Genomic DNA, 17410 nt, shown 5'->3' on the forward strand with positions numbered 1-17410 from the left:
TGAACGTTCTGATCTCTCTGCCCCTCTTTTTATTCAATGTACTTCTTTTATCTAGAGACTACGTGGGCCCAACCCCAGACACCTTCCCCCAGACCCCTTTAATTATTCCCAGCTCTCCGACCGATCCAGAGGACAAACACGGTAAATGATTTAACCTCCTTTTGAGTTATTCCAATAGACGGAGCGCGTGAAAAGAGCTTTCAAAGTTTCAGGTGCCGATGAGCCGATGGACACTTCACTGGCCCTGGAAGACCGAGCGGGAGGGGAGGAGCCGATGGAAACAGAGGCTGCCTCTAAGCCACGCCCATCTGCCTCTACACCCGTCTCCCAGAACTCACCTGGTTTTGTGTTGGAGCGAACGCTCTCTTTGCCCTCCCAGCCAGAGTTCTCTCACGTATGTACTTCTTCTCTTTTTAATCAGTTAGTCTTTTCTTTCACTTATTTATTTTAGGGCTGCGACACATGACGGACATTAAAATTATGCGGATAATTGTTGAGTGAAATGTCAGAAATTTGACCGAGTAGACGTCTTCAAATGAGATGTGATGTCGACCAAACGGCGAAAACATAAACGGAAGATATTCTGTTAAATGTGATATAAAACATTTTCACTGTTTACATGATAAATGACAAATTATTTTTGATCTGTCAATCAATTTATTTATTCTTTACTTACCTCAATCATACGACAAATAAATAGATAATACATAGATAATAAATAGTTTTGATAGTTTAAATGATGTTTTATCATTTATTAAAGTAAGTTTTTCAGTAGTAAATAATAATAATAATAATAATAATACTAATAATAATAATAATGTAAAGGTTTTCACTCCAATTCATTTCTGAAGGAAAAGTGAGGGTTTTTCACTTAAAATGCGCAACATTTCTGCTTTGGTAAATTTCAATTTACTGTTTCCTGTTCAAACAAAACAATCTATTTGAAGACGTCACATTAGGAAATTGTAATATTTACCAATTTTCTCATATTTCTTTTGTATTGTAAAAATAAAAAAAACTCTGCAAGTTAATGGATAATGGCAATGATCTTTTGTTGCATCACAAGTTCACAATATTTCATGTGTGTTTTGTTTTTCTTCTTCTTAGGATGTGTTTGTCCTGACGCCGAGCGAGGAGGCCCCGCAGCGCTCTGATAAGAAGACGGGCGAGACACAGTCTCAGCGCCCGGAGTCGGCTTCCTTCCTGCTCCCTCTGCAGCTCACATGCAGCAGTCCAGCTCAGCAGACCTCAGAGCAAAAGCAAGAGGAGGAAGAGGAGGAGGACAGCCAGGCCACGCAGATCGAGGAGCTGGGCGAGCCGCCCGGCGCCAGCAACTCCGCTGCTTCACGGCAGCGGAGCGAGAGCAACGACGTCCCTCCGGAGTCTCAAACACTCACCACCTCCAAAGGTTTTGCTTCCGAATCGCCGAAGCCGCACGGCGAAAGCGCCGAGAACGACACGTCGGAAGCGGAGGGAAAGTCCAATGTGCCCAAAAAGACTTCTTTGAATGTCGAAAACGTGAATGTAAAGGCCGGCGAAGAGGCAAGCGCTGCCAAAAAAGCAGCGTCCTGCTCTCAACCAAAGTTTGATTCCTCCGATCTGACTGTGAACAGCTGCGCGCAGGAGACTCCCCACGCAGACGCCACGCCCGAGGTCTCACAGACTTCTGCTGTGGATGCGGCGAAGGGTTCTGTAAGCTCGAGGAAGGAAAGAGGAAGTGCAGAGAGTCCGTTCCTAAAATCGCCGCCGCAGAAGCGCGGAGCAGCTGGTAACAGTCAGATGGTGAAGAAGGTGATGGAGGAGCAGGAGCAGCAGCAGGAGGCGACGGAGGAGCCTTCGGAAATGGCTCTGGTCCTCTCCCACAGCAAGCTGTTGTCCCCTGAGCCTATAGAGATGGAGGAGGAGAAGGAGAAGAAGGAGGAGGAGGAGGAGAAGAAGAGTGAAAGCCGAGGAGACGACAGTGTCATCGTTGTCCCAGACAGTGAGAGAGACTCCCCGGCTCAGAAAGACGTGACCAGCAGCAGCTTCCAGCCGATCGTCTCCACTGATGGCCACGAGCTGCGGGCTCAGGCCAAGAAGGTCCACGCAGCTTCTGATAGGCTCTCCCAGCCTGAGAGGGCCGGGCCTGAGACGGAGGGGCTCAAAAACAAGAGCCTGAGTGACAGCTCAGGAGGTAAGCGGATATACTGCATGGTAGCAAACTTTAGGTAAACTCTAAATGTGTTTTTATGGGAATGTGGATCTTTGAATGTGGGACTTGGTCTGGTCTGGGGTCTCGTCGCAGTCTCGATACACTCTGGTTTGGGCCACCCGGTGTCTGTTCAGGTGGTCTACTCCAGCACTACTTCATACACATTAATCCAGCTGTTACGTTGTTAGATTGGTTCCTGGTTGATGTTTTCGTGACTTCTGGAGCTCCATCGAGTTAGTTTCCTTCCTTGAATGCAACGTGTTGCAAGGTTCCAACAAGGATTACTTCACATCAAACCTAAAACCTCTAAAATGTTCTGTAAAGGTTCTTGAAAAAAGCATTACTGATTCCCGGAATGCTTTTTCTTTTTAAATTTTATGACAGAAATTTCTTTCCACTTCACGCTTCCGAAAGAAGGGGAGCTGATTGGTCCTGTTGTTGGAGCCACGCCCCCTCTCATCAGCCAGCTCAAGCAGACGCTGAGACACAGCACCCCCATCGGTGGGTCCTACAACAACAACAACTTGTATTATAAAGCGATCTGGTGCCGAGCTGCCTCGTCAATGGTTTTTTTTTCTGCAGAGATCTCTTCCTTCTCTGAAAAGTCTGGCATGGCAGGTGCTGCCGGGGAAAGCGGGGACGACACGGCGAATGCGGGCGACGGGAAGCTGAGTCTGAGGATGAAGCTGGTGACGCCCGTGGAGGAGGGAAGCTCAGAGCACTTCAGCCTGCAGAGTGAGAGTCGCACCCTCAACCCGGCTCCTTCCGGCAGTGACACACTCATGTATACAGTCTCTCTCTCTCTCTCTCTCTCTCTCTCTCTCTCTCTCTCTCTCTCTCTCTCTCTCTCTCTCTCTCTCTCTCTCTCTCTCTCTCTCTCTCTCTCTCTCTCTCTCTCTCTATCTCTCTCTCTCTCTCTCTCTCCAACACAGAGCCAGCACTTTCGGAGGAGGAAAGACCTGTCGCCAAGGTTACAGCTGTTGCCAAGGCCGTAACCAGGTAACCGGGCACATTATCTAAATTCTTTTATGTTTTTAATTTAGAGAAGCAGCTGAAGGAAACACTTTGTATTGAGAAATATGGAATGTCTTGTAGGATGGATTATAATAAATATATATATATATATATATATATATATATATATATATATAGATATAGATATAGATCTATATATATATATAGATCTAGATCTATATCTATATAGATCTATATCTATATTTATATAGATATAGATCTATATCTATATAGATCTATATATCTATATATATATATATATATATACACATATATATATAGATATAGATATATAGTGGTATTAGTGGTTGGCCATTAGGGCCTTAAATATTTTTTTTAAATAGTTATAACTTTGTGATTCTGTTTAGGCCTTCAAAAAAGAAGGCCTAAACAGAATCACAAAGTTATAACTATTTTATAATTAAAAAAAATATTTTTTATGTTTTCATTTTTTATAATTAAGTTATAGATTGTTTTATAATGTAATTGTTTTTCACAAATACACTACATGTATTATAATATTTTTTCCCTATTAGCTTATTTTCTCGCTGCACAGCTGCCTTCATCTGTTCCTCTGCTCCTTCAGGCCTCTCGTGTGGCTTCTTAAGACTTGTTTAACAGCCTTTTTTTAATCTAATCACATTTTACTTCTCTTTATATATGTAAGATTAGCCTGGTTAAAATACATGAAACAGCCTTCTCCAGACCCTGGACGTGTGATTGGTCGCGTGACCATTAACATGTGCTGTGATTGGTCAGTGAAGCTAGCGTCTCACCTAGAACCTAAAATCTCAGGACTTACTGATGACCCCTACATAACAATACGTGCCTTCACGTCAGGATCAAGTCCTCAACACTGCCTGTTGGTGAGGCTACGGAAGCACGCGCACGCGTACATAAATTGCCTTGAAAGTAAAAGTATGTCGTTCTATTGCATTCATGGCGTGCATCTTATTTATTTATTTGAACTTCGCAGTCCAGGATAGATTTAAAGTGCAGCACCTGTGTGCGGCAGTGTGAGCCCAATGCAAAAAAAAAAAATGCAGTTCACACATGATCAAATAATTGACGTTGTTAAAGGATTGCTGCGTTAACTTACCATATAAAGTGCGTATACATACATGCATACATACATACATACATACATACATACATACATACATACATACATACATACATACATACATACATATATACTAGGGGTGGGCACATTAACGCGTTAAAAATGTGTGAAAAAAATGTGTTAAAGTTGATAATTATTTGAGCATGCGTTAACTCCATTTATTTAATTTTTGCATTGGGAGTGTCTCATCACAGCCGCACACAGGTTTTAAATTTCTCCCAGACGCCGTATTTCTAACCCGATCACACAAGTTGGCCAACTCTTTATGTTTCCAATAATTATGAAAATATTTAATGGATTAGTCGTTGCAGACTAACACTATTGTTAAATTTCCCAGCAGCCCGTCTGTGTTCAGTCGTGTCAGACAGGTCCACAGACAACAGGAAGCCAGGGAGGACCACCAGGCTGGAGGCAATGCCACACCTGTCAGGTAAAGAACTTTCACCTTTACGGCGCAGGAGTGCATCTTCTCACTTGGTTCTTTAGCTGCAGGGGACCACAATGCACCCGCAGAACGACTGCTTGGAAATGTGCTTCTGAAGAGCTGAAACACAGAGCTCTCAGTCCAGCTCTTTTAAAGTTTAGCACGGGAACACACACACACACAGACACACACACGCATACACACAGGTCCTGCCAGGCTGGAATCAGGATATAATACATATGAAGGCGCTGGGAGAAAGCCCAGAACAGTGTTGTCCCACTTGTATCTCCTCAATGTCTACTTTAGTCGGAGTTCTGAGTTTGGAGCTTAAAGATGCTGTAAGAAGAGTTGATTTAATTTGTGTGGAATTAACACATTTTTGTACTGCAGCTCTGAGCTGCAGGAACTTCACATGTTCGTGTGAATAGTTTTCCCCCGTTGAAATACATTTCAGTAGACAGAAATAGGTTGTGTGCGACCTACTTTTAGAGTCTGCAGGTGTGATTGATGGTTATCTTCTACGTATTCTCTCGGGCCACGGTGAGCTGGGAGGTGTAGTTCTGTGGATGGAGCGACGCTGCTTTTACAAATAAAATTCTCTCTTCATTCCACTGGTTTCTTGCAGGAAACCGTTTTCAGAGCTGTGTGCTGTTTGAATGAGAGAATAACGCGATTTATTTGTTAATAATAAGGTCTGACCGGATGATGGTGCCGGAGAGAAGACCATATTATTCTGTTATGTTTTCCGTATTTTTGCAGATATCAAAAGAAAAAGTGGGAAAGAGAAGGTCGTCTTCCTATATCAAGGAGTCAAAGTGTTTTTATTGTTTTTTTAGGGCTGGGCAAAGTTGAAAAAAATTAACTGATTAATCGCATGTTTTTTTTGCGATTAATCGCTTTATGCGCCAAATTCAATAATAAAGTAAAAAATAGTGTAATGCACGCTTTTATTTTTATCTGTCCTTGTTCATACCAAGTTATTTCCGTGAATTTGTGACTTGATAATCTTGCAAATTTGAGATTTTTTTTTTCTCTCTTACCATTTAGATTTTAAGATTCGATCTTCAAAGTTTTTCCCCATAATACAACCAACTCATAATTTAATGCATTTTATTCTTTACCTACGATTTGTGACTCTTCATTTCAACAGAGGGCAGCTGCCTGCCTCCCCACAGAGGAGCACCTTGGCGTCCTCGCTGGGATGCAACAGCCTCCCAAACAGCCAATCGGAGCTCACGCAACAGGAAGCGGCGGCTCAGGAGACCTATAAGGCTTGTGCGGGCGCCGCCGAGCCCCCCGAGGACAGACGAGCCCCGCATCCGACTCCAAAACCGCCTGCCCCAAACCGGACGGAGGCCAAACAGAGAGACGGTGCCGCCACATCCAGTCCGTGCAACAAGGTCAGTCACTTTGTGTCCACAGCTCCTTCTATTCCCAGTACAAAGAGTTAACGCGAATCTATGTATCTGTTACTGAACATGTTCATTAAGTATGGCTTCAGCCGCAATGGGGTCAATCGCAAACGAAAAACGAGCCGTTATCTGATTTTCTTTGATGTGCTTAAACATGATAATCGAGAATTTAAATACTGTGTGGAAATCTTCTTTCTCAATTTTGCGTAGGTTTTTGTGTTGTGACCCAGAAGTTGCTCTCCACGAGCTTGACAGTCACATTCATGTCAGCAGGGGACGCGCTGGCGTGCTGCGTAGGTTTTTGTGTTGTGACCCGAAAGCTATCAGGAGTTGGTGGTGTATTTAATTTGGTGTCGGACGTCCATGAGGCGCACCTCAACAGAATGGCATGGCACGAATATGCAGGTTTTATTTCAGAACATGAATGAATGGCATGTCTTGTGGTGATATCACCACTGCGTTATGTACCACGTTTGGAACGACACATGGTTTTTCAGAGAGAAAAGTATGGAGGTGGTGTGCTGCAACCCTGTCTCCTACAAACTACGTTTCCCCAGAACTAATGCGCATCTTCAATTACGTTGACGAGACACATATTTTTCTCCCTGATTACGTCGGCGTTTGACGTATTACAAACACGTTGATTATATGTCAGTCCTCTGCTGACATGAATGTGACTGTCAAGCTTTTGTGAGCAACTTCCGGGTCACAACACAAAAACCTACGAGAAATATAGAAAGAAGATTTCCACGCAGTATTTTAATTCTCGATGTCCATGTTTAAGCACATCAAAGAAAATCAGATAACGGGTCGTTTTCCGTTTCCTGTTTTCTATTATCAAAACAAAAACGGAAAATGGGTCATTTTCTGTTTTTTGTTTTCCTATTTCTAAACGGAAATCGGGAAACGAGCTGTTTCCTGATTTTGGTTGTCTCATTTCAAAACGAAAATCCGTTGGCCGCAAAATACACAGACCAGAGACCCCATGCTGCAAGCCAACTTCATGTTCTCCTGTGGGCTTATTATTCTTAAGTGTGGCACACTTTATGTTCTCTTACGGGCTTATTAGTTGGGATGCTTCAAGCATTCCAACTAAAATATTTTTTCAAATATTAAAATTATTCAGCTTTTTATGAAAACAAAAATGAATGGTTTCCAATGAAGAACATCTTCAAATCCGCTTTCAACTTCTTCAACTTCAAAAGATAAAGGCTCGGCCATGCCTTCAGCGAGAGACACCTTTTCACCTCTAAAATGTAGACAAAACGTTCAGTTATTACTGTATGACTGCACTTTTTTTATATCTCTTATAGTGTTTTAACTGTCTGCGTTTTCGTTTTATGTTTTTTCCGCACCTTTTCTGCCTTTATCATTGGTGTGTATTGGGCAGCTCAGAGCGGGTGACGTCATACTTAGAGTTTAGAGAGACGTTAGGATTTTGTTAAAAAAATATTTTAAACTTGCTCTTACTCCAAACCGTGTACTCTTTGGACATAATTTATAGCTCAAAACGTGGGAAATCTTGTCTTCTGTCAAAAACTGCGGTCAATATCCAACAAATTCAGACGTGTTGAAATCCGACTGAATGTGAGAGCAAATCCGTCTAAAATGTGCATCTTGTTGGTCTGTGCATCTGCAGGCTGCAGGCACGTGAACGGCCGCGCACAGGAACGTGGGTGTGGGTGTGTGTGTGTGTGTGTGTGTGTGTGTGTGTGTGTGTCCCAGTCCGATTGACACTCTTGTATTTTTTGTTATCTTAAAGGGAGAGCCAGATTCGCCGTCCTATAGAAGAGCCGCTGCCCACCACAGACACGTGCGCACCATCCAGGAAGTGCGCACCACCATCACACGGATCATCACGGACGTCTATTATGAGGACGGCAAAGAAGTGGAGCGCAAAGTTACAGAGGTAAATAACAAACAGCTATGGAGGGAACCTTTTGGTTCCTAAAGGGCTTCTTTAGCTTCATAGTGCGTTTCAGCTCTTTGATTATATGTCCAGCCTTCACTCCTTGGATACTGGACCAAAAGTTAAACAATCTTTGTCCTTGTTTCATCACTGAAACACAGGAACGTAGGATCCAGGATGAAAAATACCAAAGTAAAAATGGGAATGAGGGATTATAGAATGTAATAAAGTTCACAGGAGGTTCAGACATAAACTCATGTTTACGATGTAATTTTCTATAGACTTCTATACAACCAGAGGAGTCGTCCCCTGGTGCTCAGTAGAGAGAATGCAGCTTTAACACGTGAATTACAGGATGCATCCCAAGTCTCTAAATTGCCGTCTCCTCGATCCTCGACTGAGCCGGAAGTGGTTTTGCGCTGCCATATTGAAGGCCGTCCCAAATCTCTTATTCGACTCGGAGGATCGAGGAGCAAGTAGGGAAATTGGAGGAGCCATGATCGAGGAGCCCCGAGCGCAGACCTCCAGGAAGTGTTTTAACACTAGACACGCCCCCCTCACTGTTCCTCTGTTATTTGATTGGACGCTGCAGCTGAGCAGACTGTTCGCTGGAGTTTCATACCAGAGTGAAGACGATCACAAAATAAACTCAAGTTATATAGGACGTCTCATGTCTCTTAAAACAATTTCCTCGCGTCTTTACTCCTCGCTTGGTTTCCTTGTGTCTCTCCGTGCATCCCTGGTGGGCGGGACTAAGACGCAAGGAAGGGACACAAGTGAGGGAAACAGGGATGCAATTTAGAGACTTGGGGTGCATCCCAAGTCTCTAAATGGCATCCCCGTTTCCCTCACTTGACATCTTCTGTGACCTGTTTGTTACCAGGAGAGCGAGGAGCCCGTGGTGGACTGCCAGGTATTGGACGGCGACATCTCCCCGTGCCGCACGGGCAACAGCTCCGTGACCTCTGGTGACCTGGCGGACATCAGCTCCCTGTCATCCAAGGCCTCCAGCCTGCAGCACAGCTCCGGAGGAACCAGCAGCAGCGGCTTCACGCGACCGGACTTCATCATGCCGCCCAGCCGAGGGGCCTTCAGGTACCATCCCCACCTCCCACACATTTCTCTCGTCTATACCAGCTGCATGCCGATTTCCTGTGTCACTCCTTCAACTTCTTTGCCTTTCTAACACCTTAATTTCTCAGTGATTCACTGATCCCGGCCTGCTTCGTGGTACAAGTTGCTCGCGGGCACGAATCTAGGGGGTCGCAAAAAGAAAAAAAAAAGACACTCCCTTGTCCAATGCCGACGGGGGTGTTTCTGTTTTTTGTAGTGCAACCCCCAGATCAGTGCCCCATGCAACCTGACCGGATCCCATTCGTCCCCTCTGTGTGTCTGCAGTCCCAGGAGGGGAGGTGGGCAGCAACAGAGGGGTCACAGGGGTCACAGGGCAGGGTCAGTGGTCACGGTGGACAGAGGCTACGGCACCCTCGGGTCCCGGGCTGTCGCCCCACTGACCCCCAGAGGAAGGGCGAGAAGGGGGCGACCCCGGTCCCGCTCCTTGATGTCCAGGTGAGTCCTCGCTGAGGCTCGCTCTGCACTTTAAGCCACCGCTGATAAGGCAGAAAACATCTTTATAATACTTCACTTTTCCTCTTTTCACTAATCTTCTCACACTGAGCTGAAACTATCGATTGATTTCTGTCGTGAATCAATTGTTGCTTACTTGTTTATTTCTCGTAAATGTCGTAAACCCGTGAAAACCACCACGAACAGAACGTCAGATTGGTTATGTCTAAATCCTCGTCATTTATTCAGATTATGGATCATATCTTTTTATCAATCTACTAATTCAATAATTCCTAGACTCTTTTCTCCATTAAAGTCAAATTGTTTTGTTATTAGAAAGAAAATGTGTTATTTAATTGCACGTTTTTTATTTAATATTTATTGAATGAATTAGAAGACTGACAGACAGGTAGACCAGCTGAGTGGAGCATTGTGCATCCCTTTTTAAAAAGTTTCTATAATTTGAAGCCTGATTATAATAGAATGCATCATGTCTGCTGCAAATGTCATTCTCTGAATGACCTTCAATAACCTTAAAGTGTTTGAGGGTCTGTACAGTTTATTATAGACTTACACCTGTGCCAAAAGTTACGCCATGCCTGAACCCCAAAAAGAAAAATGTAACGGGAGCCCAAAAACAGTTTGTGGATTAGTGGGTTAAAACCGCTAAAATGATCTACAAATTTAAAAGTCAAGAGCTTGATAAATATTTCTCAATTATGGAGCAACGATCGGCATGCCAACCCACACCAGTGATGATAAATATATAACTTTATCTTAAAATATGCTATAAATAGACGTCCTACCACAGGGGACCTTGAAGTCGTCGTGTTTCTGACCCGTCTCTCTGCTTACCTCTAAAAGGGGCGGCGGCTCCCTGCGGAGGCTTGGTGCACACGGCCAGCCACATTCCTCCTCCGAGGACGAGCAATTCACTCGCATGCTGCCCCCGCTGCTCCCCGCCAGCCCCGCGGACGGAGAGCTGCCCGGACACTCCGACTCCCTGCGGTCGTCGCCAGAGGAGGCCCACTCGGTCGGGAGCAGCTTCGTGGGCCTGCGGGTGGTCGCCAAGTGGTCGTCCAACGGCTACTTCTACTCGGGCCGCATCATCAAGGACGCCGGCGAGGGGCGGTTCCGCCTGCGGTTCGACGACGGCTACGAGTGCGAGGTGGTGGGAAGGGACATCCTGCTGTGTGACCCCATCCCCGTGGAGACGGAGGTCACCGCTCTGCTGGAGGACGAGTACTTCAGCATAGGTGAGAGAGGGACTTTGATGTCACGACCTTTGACCTTTATTAGTCTGGCTTTTCTTTTTTAATTCATTGGATCTGTCTGTCTTCAGGTGTTGTGAGGGGCCATAAAATCGAGGACCAGGAGCTATTCTACAGCGTGGAGAAGGAGGGTCAGAGGCAGTGGTACAACAGGACAGCCATCATCTTGTCTCTGGAGCAGGGCAACAAGCTGAGGGAGCAGCACAGCCTCGGGCCCTACGAGCCCTCCACCCCGTTGGCCAAGGCCTCCGACATCAGCCTCGGTAAGAGCCAGACCGGCGCCCCCTTTTGTTTTCTGTAAAGGTGGACCAGGTCTGAGTCTAAGTCCACCTGCTAAAAATGCAAAACAAAAAAAATGGCAAAGGGGGCTGAGTGCTGTAAACAACCTTGAAAAAGTTGCATTATGGGCCACTGCGTTTCTTTGGATTGCTGTTTTTATCAGACCGCCCACGAGACAATATGTCCACCTGTCCCGAGAATTGTGTTTTATATAAAGCTGCTTCTGAGGGTTACCAGTGTGAACAAAATATTTATTATATCTTTTTATTTTTTTGATGGTAATTTAATTGATAAGAATGTAGGATAATAATTAGGGATGGGCAAATTAACACTTTAATGCAGCGTTAATCCGGCAATCCTTTAACGCAGAGGTTCCCAAACTCAAGAATGCCGCAGCCCAAATGGAAATCTGAAAATCTTCTGCGGCCCTCCCATGTTTTAAAATGTTAAACACAAACGTACGTCAGTGTCAGCTGCAGCTGACAACCCGACTTGGAGAAGACCAGCCCCGTCGGTACGGGGGCTGTTACCGGCCCAGACCCCGCTGCGAATACCGTTACCGGCACCTTGATGGAAGCGGTCTTCAGACCGGCCCCGTTACCGACCTCACACCGCCTCTTTTCTTTAATTTTCCTCCGCAGAGTTTAGAAATTCAAATATCCTGGAATTCAGCGGGAAAGCAACAAAACGATAACACAAGCACACGCATTTGTAATACGTCAAACACTGATGTAATCAGGGAGAAAATATGTTTCTAGTCAACGTTATTGAAAATACGTTTTAGTTCTGGGGGAACGTAGTTTGTAGGAGACAGGGTTGGCCACAGCGGTCGGGATCTGCCTCTTCTCTTTACTGAGGAATTCACAAAGATTGTCAAAGGACTCGTAGTTGTTCTGAACGACTCTTCTGTCACACGCCTTGAGCTTCCTTATTGTGGCTTTTATCTTACTGTGGACATGAAACATGGTCACTGCTTTCTAGGGCTGGGCACGATAACGCGTTAACGCGAGATTAATCTGGCAATCCTTTAATGGCGTTAACTATTTGATCATGCGTTAACTGCATGTTTGTTTTTTTTGCATTTGGAGGGGCTTGTCGCTTTAAATCTCCCCAGGCGGCGAAGTTATGGCTCTCCCAGTCCGGCCCGCGTGAGGGCAATCAAACATGAAAAATAAATAAATAAGATAGACATAGATTGGAGACATAGATAGAGTCCATTTAAGAACCCGAAAATGTCGGCCAAATACGCCAACTTACAAAGCCACTTGAAGTCACAGAATTGGTCTGACAGTTCAAACCAGGAGTTCACACAACATTTCCTGACTTTGTCACACATTTCAAAAAGTCGGTGAGCACTTTACCAGTAAAGCCACCGGACTTCAGTGTGCAGGAGACGCTGCTGGTGGTCGCTTCCCATCTCCGCATAAACAGGCGTGATTCCAGTGACTTTTGATGAAATTTACTGTTCTCACTGCTTCATCCAAAACCACCTTTAATTCCACAGGCATCGTCTTTGTTGCCAGTAAAAAAATAACACGTCTTTTAAATCATAAATATTTCCATATTAATTTCAAACTTTTCAAAATTGAAAATTAAAAACATTTTAGTTATTCATAAATGACCTCTCGCGGCCCACCTGCAGTACCTTCGCGGCCCACACTTTGGGAATCGCTGCTTTAACGGCATTAATTATTTGATCATGCGTTAACTGCATTTTTCTTTTTTGCATTTGGGAGGATTTGCATTTGCTCATCACTGCTGCACACGGGTGTGGCATCCCTCCCAGACGGCTTAGTTCAGACCTGGGCGTCTTACGGCTCTTCCAGTCCGGCCCACGTGAGGTTAATCAAAAATGAAAAATAGATAAGATGCATGCCGTGAATGCGGTCTGATCCACTACGACAGAGCACTTCTGTTTAGTCAGTATCACTTCTGAATCTTTGCTCTATTCTCAAAGAGGAACATTTTCCGTACATCACAAGATGTTCAGTGCACTTGTTCCAACCAACACAGACTGGACTTTTCTCACTGAGTAAGAAAAACTGAACTAAACTGGAAAACATTGTATAAAGTTAATCAATTGCTGGTCATACATCTTTAAGGTAAGCAACACACTGAACATGGGACCTCACAGCGACCCTTACTACACACTGTTTATGTTGTTCCTGACTGAGTAAAACATCACTACTAGTAGTAGCAGTGCTGCTGATGCTACTACTACTACTACTACTACTACTACTACTACTACTACTACTACTACTGCTACTGCTACTACAACAGTCAGGAGTCATCCACAGCCACACTGTTTCCTCCATCTGCTGTAGTAAAGCACATATATTACTATATAAATTTCTTATTAAACTACGTGGAAAGAATCTCTTAGTAACTTCGAGCAGCTGCTGGTGTGCGTTTAACTTCTGGACCATTTTTTATTAAGAGGTGGTGTTCTCTCCGTAGACAACCTGGTGGAGGGGAAGAGGAGGCGCAGAGGAGCCCTCGAGGGTCCGACCATGCCGGACCGCAGCCCTCGAACCCCCGGCCCCTCCGGCAAGAGGAAGCTGATGGCCTCCGAGGACACCAGGACGCCGGCCAAGAGGGGACGCCGGGGCTCGGGCACCCGAGTCGGTACGGAGATGCCCTCGCCAAAACCGTGCTCGCCAAAACCATGACCACCTCTAAACAAAATGATTTATTTCAGGGTTGTAAAACTGTTCTTTCCCCTGCTTTTTTAACATAAGGAGTTTTATCTTTTTTATTTTAAAATCAGATGTATTATTCTCTAGTGGTTTTAAGTCTGTTTCGCTGTGCACAGCGTGATGGCACTTTTTAAAAATGTTTTTTAGAAGAATTATTTTAGAATAAATTAAATTGTTTGAGTGCTTTGAGCAATGTGACGTTCTTAAATCTTGTTTTCTGTCTTCGTCCATTCGCACGAGTCCTCCTGGTCAGTAACGTGTGGTCTTTGCACTGAGCTTAGCTAAGTCTTGTCCGTGTCCGTCTCCTCGCCATCTGCTGGCCGCTGCCGAGGCCGACTGGGTAAATAATGACGTGCACCAGTGTTCCCATGCTGTTGGTCCACGGTGGTGGGAGGATTACAGAGGTGTCTGCTTTTGTAAAGTCACGGGCTTTTTGCTTTTGAGAATAACGTTTTAAGAATGTCAGTTTATTTATATTTGATGCCGGTTCAGACAAATTTACAGAAAATAAATCTGTCGCAATGCAGACAGCACATCGTTTCTTATATTAGTTTCCTTTTTTTTTGTCTTATTGACAGACGTCCAAAAATCCAAAAATGGTATCCTCTCTTGTGCATTTTTAATTTATTTACACAGAATATTAATTCATTTTTAATTTATTTACACAGAATATTGATTCTTCTCTACACATTTACTGTGTGTGTTATATACATATATATATATATACACATACATATATATATATACACACATACACATACATATATATATATATACACATACATATATATATATATACACACATACACATACATATATATATATATATATATATATACATATATATATATATATATATATATACATATATATATATACATATATATATATACATACATATATATATATATATATACATACATATATATACATATATATATATACATATATATATATACATACATATATATACATATATATATATATATATATATATATACATATATATACATATATATATATATACATATATATACATATATATATATATATATATATATATATATATATACATATATATACATATATATACATATATATATATATATATATATATATATATACATATATATATATATATATATATATATACATATATATATACATATATATATATATATACATATATATATACATATACATATATATATATATATATATATATATATATACATATATATATACATATATATATACATATATATATACATATATATATATATATATATACATATATATATATATATATATACATATACATATATATATACATATATATATATATATATATATATATATATACATATATATATATATATATACATATATATATATATATATATATACATACATATATATATATATATATACATATATATATATACATATGTGTGTGTGTGTGTGTGCGTGTGTGTCCAAAGAACTTAAACAAACTATGTCAGATCTCTAAAACCATCAGGAGATGATGATAAAATATATTCCTTTGTAATTTGGATGAACTGACTGCGTTTGTGTCCCGCAGCCCAGCGGGTCGGCCTGTGCAACACCTCCGGCAGCGGCACGGATTTCCCTGGTGTGTCCGGCGCCGTGGCGGAGACTCACGGCCCGCTGCCCCAGAACACGACGCTCTTCATGGGCTTCGCCTTCATGCTGACGGCCTCATCCGAGATCGACCGGCTGACCAACCGGAACGCAAGCGACGATGAGGACGGTGAGGCTGGTCGCAGCGCGCCGAGCCATCGGGAGCTTCCTGTAATGACTGAGGAGCTAGAATAATTTGTTTTATAAATATATATTCATTTCCCAGATTACGTGCAGACCGGTCCGTATAACAAAGTGTACACAGAGTCCCAGCTGCAGGCTGGTGGAGGATTCATCCTGCAAGACTTCAACGAAGAACAAGTAAGTGATCTGTTTAAAAATTCTCACTTCTATCTACAGTTTAGTGCAGTGGTTCTCAACCTTTTTTCAGTGATGAACCCCCTAACTACCGCAAAACATTTTTGGTTGAAAAAAAGATGTGATACACAGCGCTGTGTCATCAGTGTCTGATTTAATATAGAATATATACAATACTCTTCTGTCCCACACCATGTTTGCTCTATACACCGTATCCACAGAAACGGTGAGCAATTCACGGTTAAGCGTCTTGCTCAAGGACACAACGACAAGGACTAGCAGAGTCAAGGCTGGAACCACTGATGCACTGATTGAAAGACGGGCACGTTAACCACAGAGCCACCGTCGCCCCTGAACTCAAAGCGACGAAAATGTTTGCATAGCTTTTCAATCTGAATGATCTTTAGTGTTAAACTTCAAAAGTAAATTGGTGAATATCTTAGTTTTAAATGAGGTTTTAAAAGCAACACCGCCATGCATGAAAGGTGTCTTGCAGGTGACGTGTAAGTGATTTTGTTCTGCAGGAGCAGGACTGCTGCTGCAGAGGTGTCTGCACTGATAGTGTTAAAGGTCTCAATAACACTATCAGTGCAGACAGTTTGCACAGCCATCGAGGCTGCCATTAACTTGTCATGTGCTGTTATAGGTTTGTAATGAATTCATTTCGACAGAGGTTTTACCAATTTCAGCATAATTAGGGACCCAACATCGACAGAAATTAGTCATCCCCAAAAATTACATTATTTGTCTTTTTCTTTTAGGTTTTGGTGCTTCCAAAATGGCTCCTTGTCTTTTCTCATGTAGAGATCAACCACCTCTTAAATACACATCATAACGTCTTCAGCCTAATTGTGAACATTGAGTGGTTTGCAAGAAATGGTCATATGATAACAAAGGAACTGCACATTCTTTCAGACAGAAACCTACAGATTCCCCAGTCTCATTGCTATCAGGAGACATGCCAAGTGTAAGATCAACAGAGCCTGTTCAATGAGAAGTCTGAATATAACAGTGAAACAGTAACTGATTAAGAGTAAATAAGTTTTTCTTCCAACAGTGGGACTATTGTCTGCCTCTTTAGCTCTCATTTGTCCAACAATAAGGGCTGGATCTAGTTTGAAGACTGGGGACGGACTGAGCCATTTTGGCTGCCACACATGTATTTTTTCTCTTTGAGCTGCTCGCCTCCAACTATATGTCACTACAGCAGCACGACAGCCATCATCAACGCCGATTAAACCTTTTCCACACTCGGTATCTCTCTGCCTGCAGTGTAAGGCTGCCTACCAGAGTCTGCTCATCGCGGACCAGCACTGCCGCACCAGGAAGTACCTTTTGTGTTTGGCCAGCGGCGTGCCGAGCGTGTCGCACATCTGGGTGCGAGACTGCTGCAAAGAGAACAAGCTGCTCAACTACCGGAACTACCTGCTGCCCGCTGGCGTGGGGCCTGATGAGGCCATCGTCGAGTGGTGAGACCAGATTTTTTTTTTATTGTTTTTGCTTTTCGTCCTTTGGGTTTCACTGGATGAAAGTTTATAGAGTTTCTATTGTATAAGTTCATGTCAT

The 17410-nt window shown here is 43.1% G+C and overlaps 1 protein-coding gene across 11 annotated transcripts in view; it reads left to right on the plus strand.

Moving 5' to 3' along the window:
• Window positions 1-17410, plus strand: part of tp53bp1 (tumor protein p53 binding protein, 1) — a 31991-nt gene that overhangs the window by 13500 nt on the left and 1081 nt on the right. For 4 of the 11 annotated variants that reach the window (XM_068578040.1, XM_068578062.1, XM_068578054.1 and 1 more), the window contains exons 10-26: window positions 56-141; window positions 207-394; window positions 1108-2173; window positions 2576-2692; window positions 2774-2926; window positions 3124-3190; window positions 4666-4758; window positions 5903-6152; window positions 7927-8073; window positions 8957-9168; window positions 9472-9642; window positions 10504-10895; window positions 10982-11173; window positions 13647-13814; window positions 15468-15656; window positions 15753-15847; window positions 17117-17313. In XM_068578040.1, coding sequence (XP_068434141.1) covers window positions 56-141; window positions 207-394; window positions 1108-2173; window positions 2576-2692; window positions 2774-2926; window positions 3124-3190; window positions 4666-4758; window positions 5903-6152; window positions 7927-8073; window positions 8957-9168; window positions 9472-9642; window positions 10504-10895; window positions 10982-11173; window positions 13647-13814; window positions 15468-15656; window positions 15753-15847; window positions 17117-17313 — 3783 coding nt within the window. The remainder of the gene's footprint in view (window positions 1-55; window positions 142-206; window positions 395-1107; window positions 2174-2575; window positions 2693-2773; window positions 2927-3123; window positions 3191-4665; window positions 4759-5902; window positions 6153-7926; window positions 8074-8956; window positions 9169-9471; window positions 9643-10503; window positions 10896-10981; window positions 11174-13646; window positions 13815-15467; window positions 15657-15752; window positions 15848-17116; window positions 17314-17410) is intronic. The other 7 variants (XM_068578081.1, XM_068578091.1, XM_068578071.1 and 4 more) reach the window with 6 other exon arrangements.

The sequence above is a fragment of the Clinocottus analis genome, unplaced genomic scaffold, assembly GCF_023055335.1.
Source record: "Clinocottus analis isolate CAN_PGR_092001 unplaced genomic scaffold, fCliAna1.0.p SCAF_1, whole genome shotgun sequence".
Taxonomy (NCBI): domain Eukaryota; kingdom Metazoa; phylum Chordata; class Actinopteri; order Perciformes; family Cottidae; genus Clinocottus; species Clinocottus analis.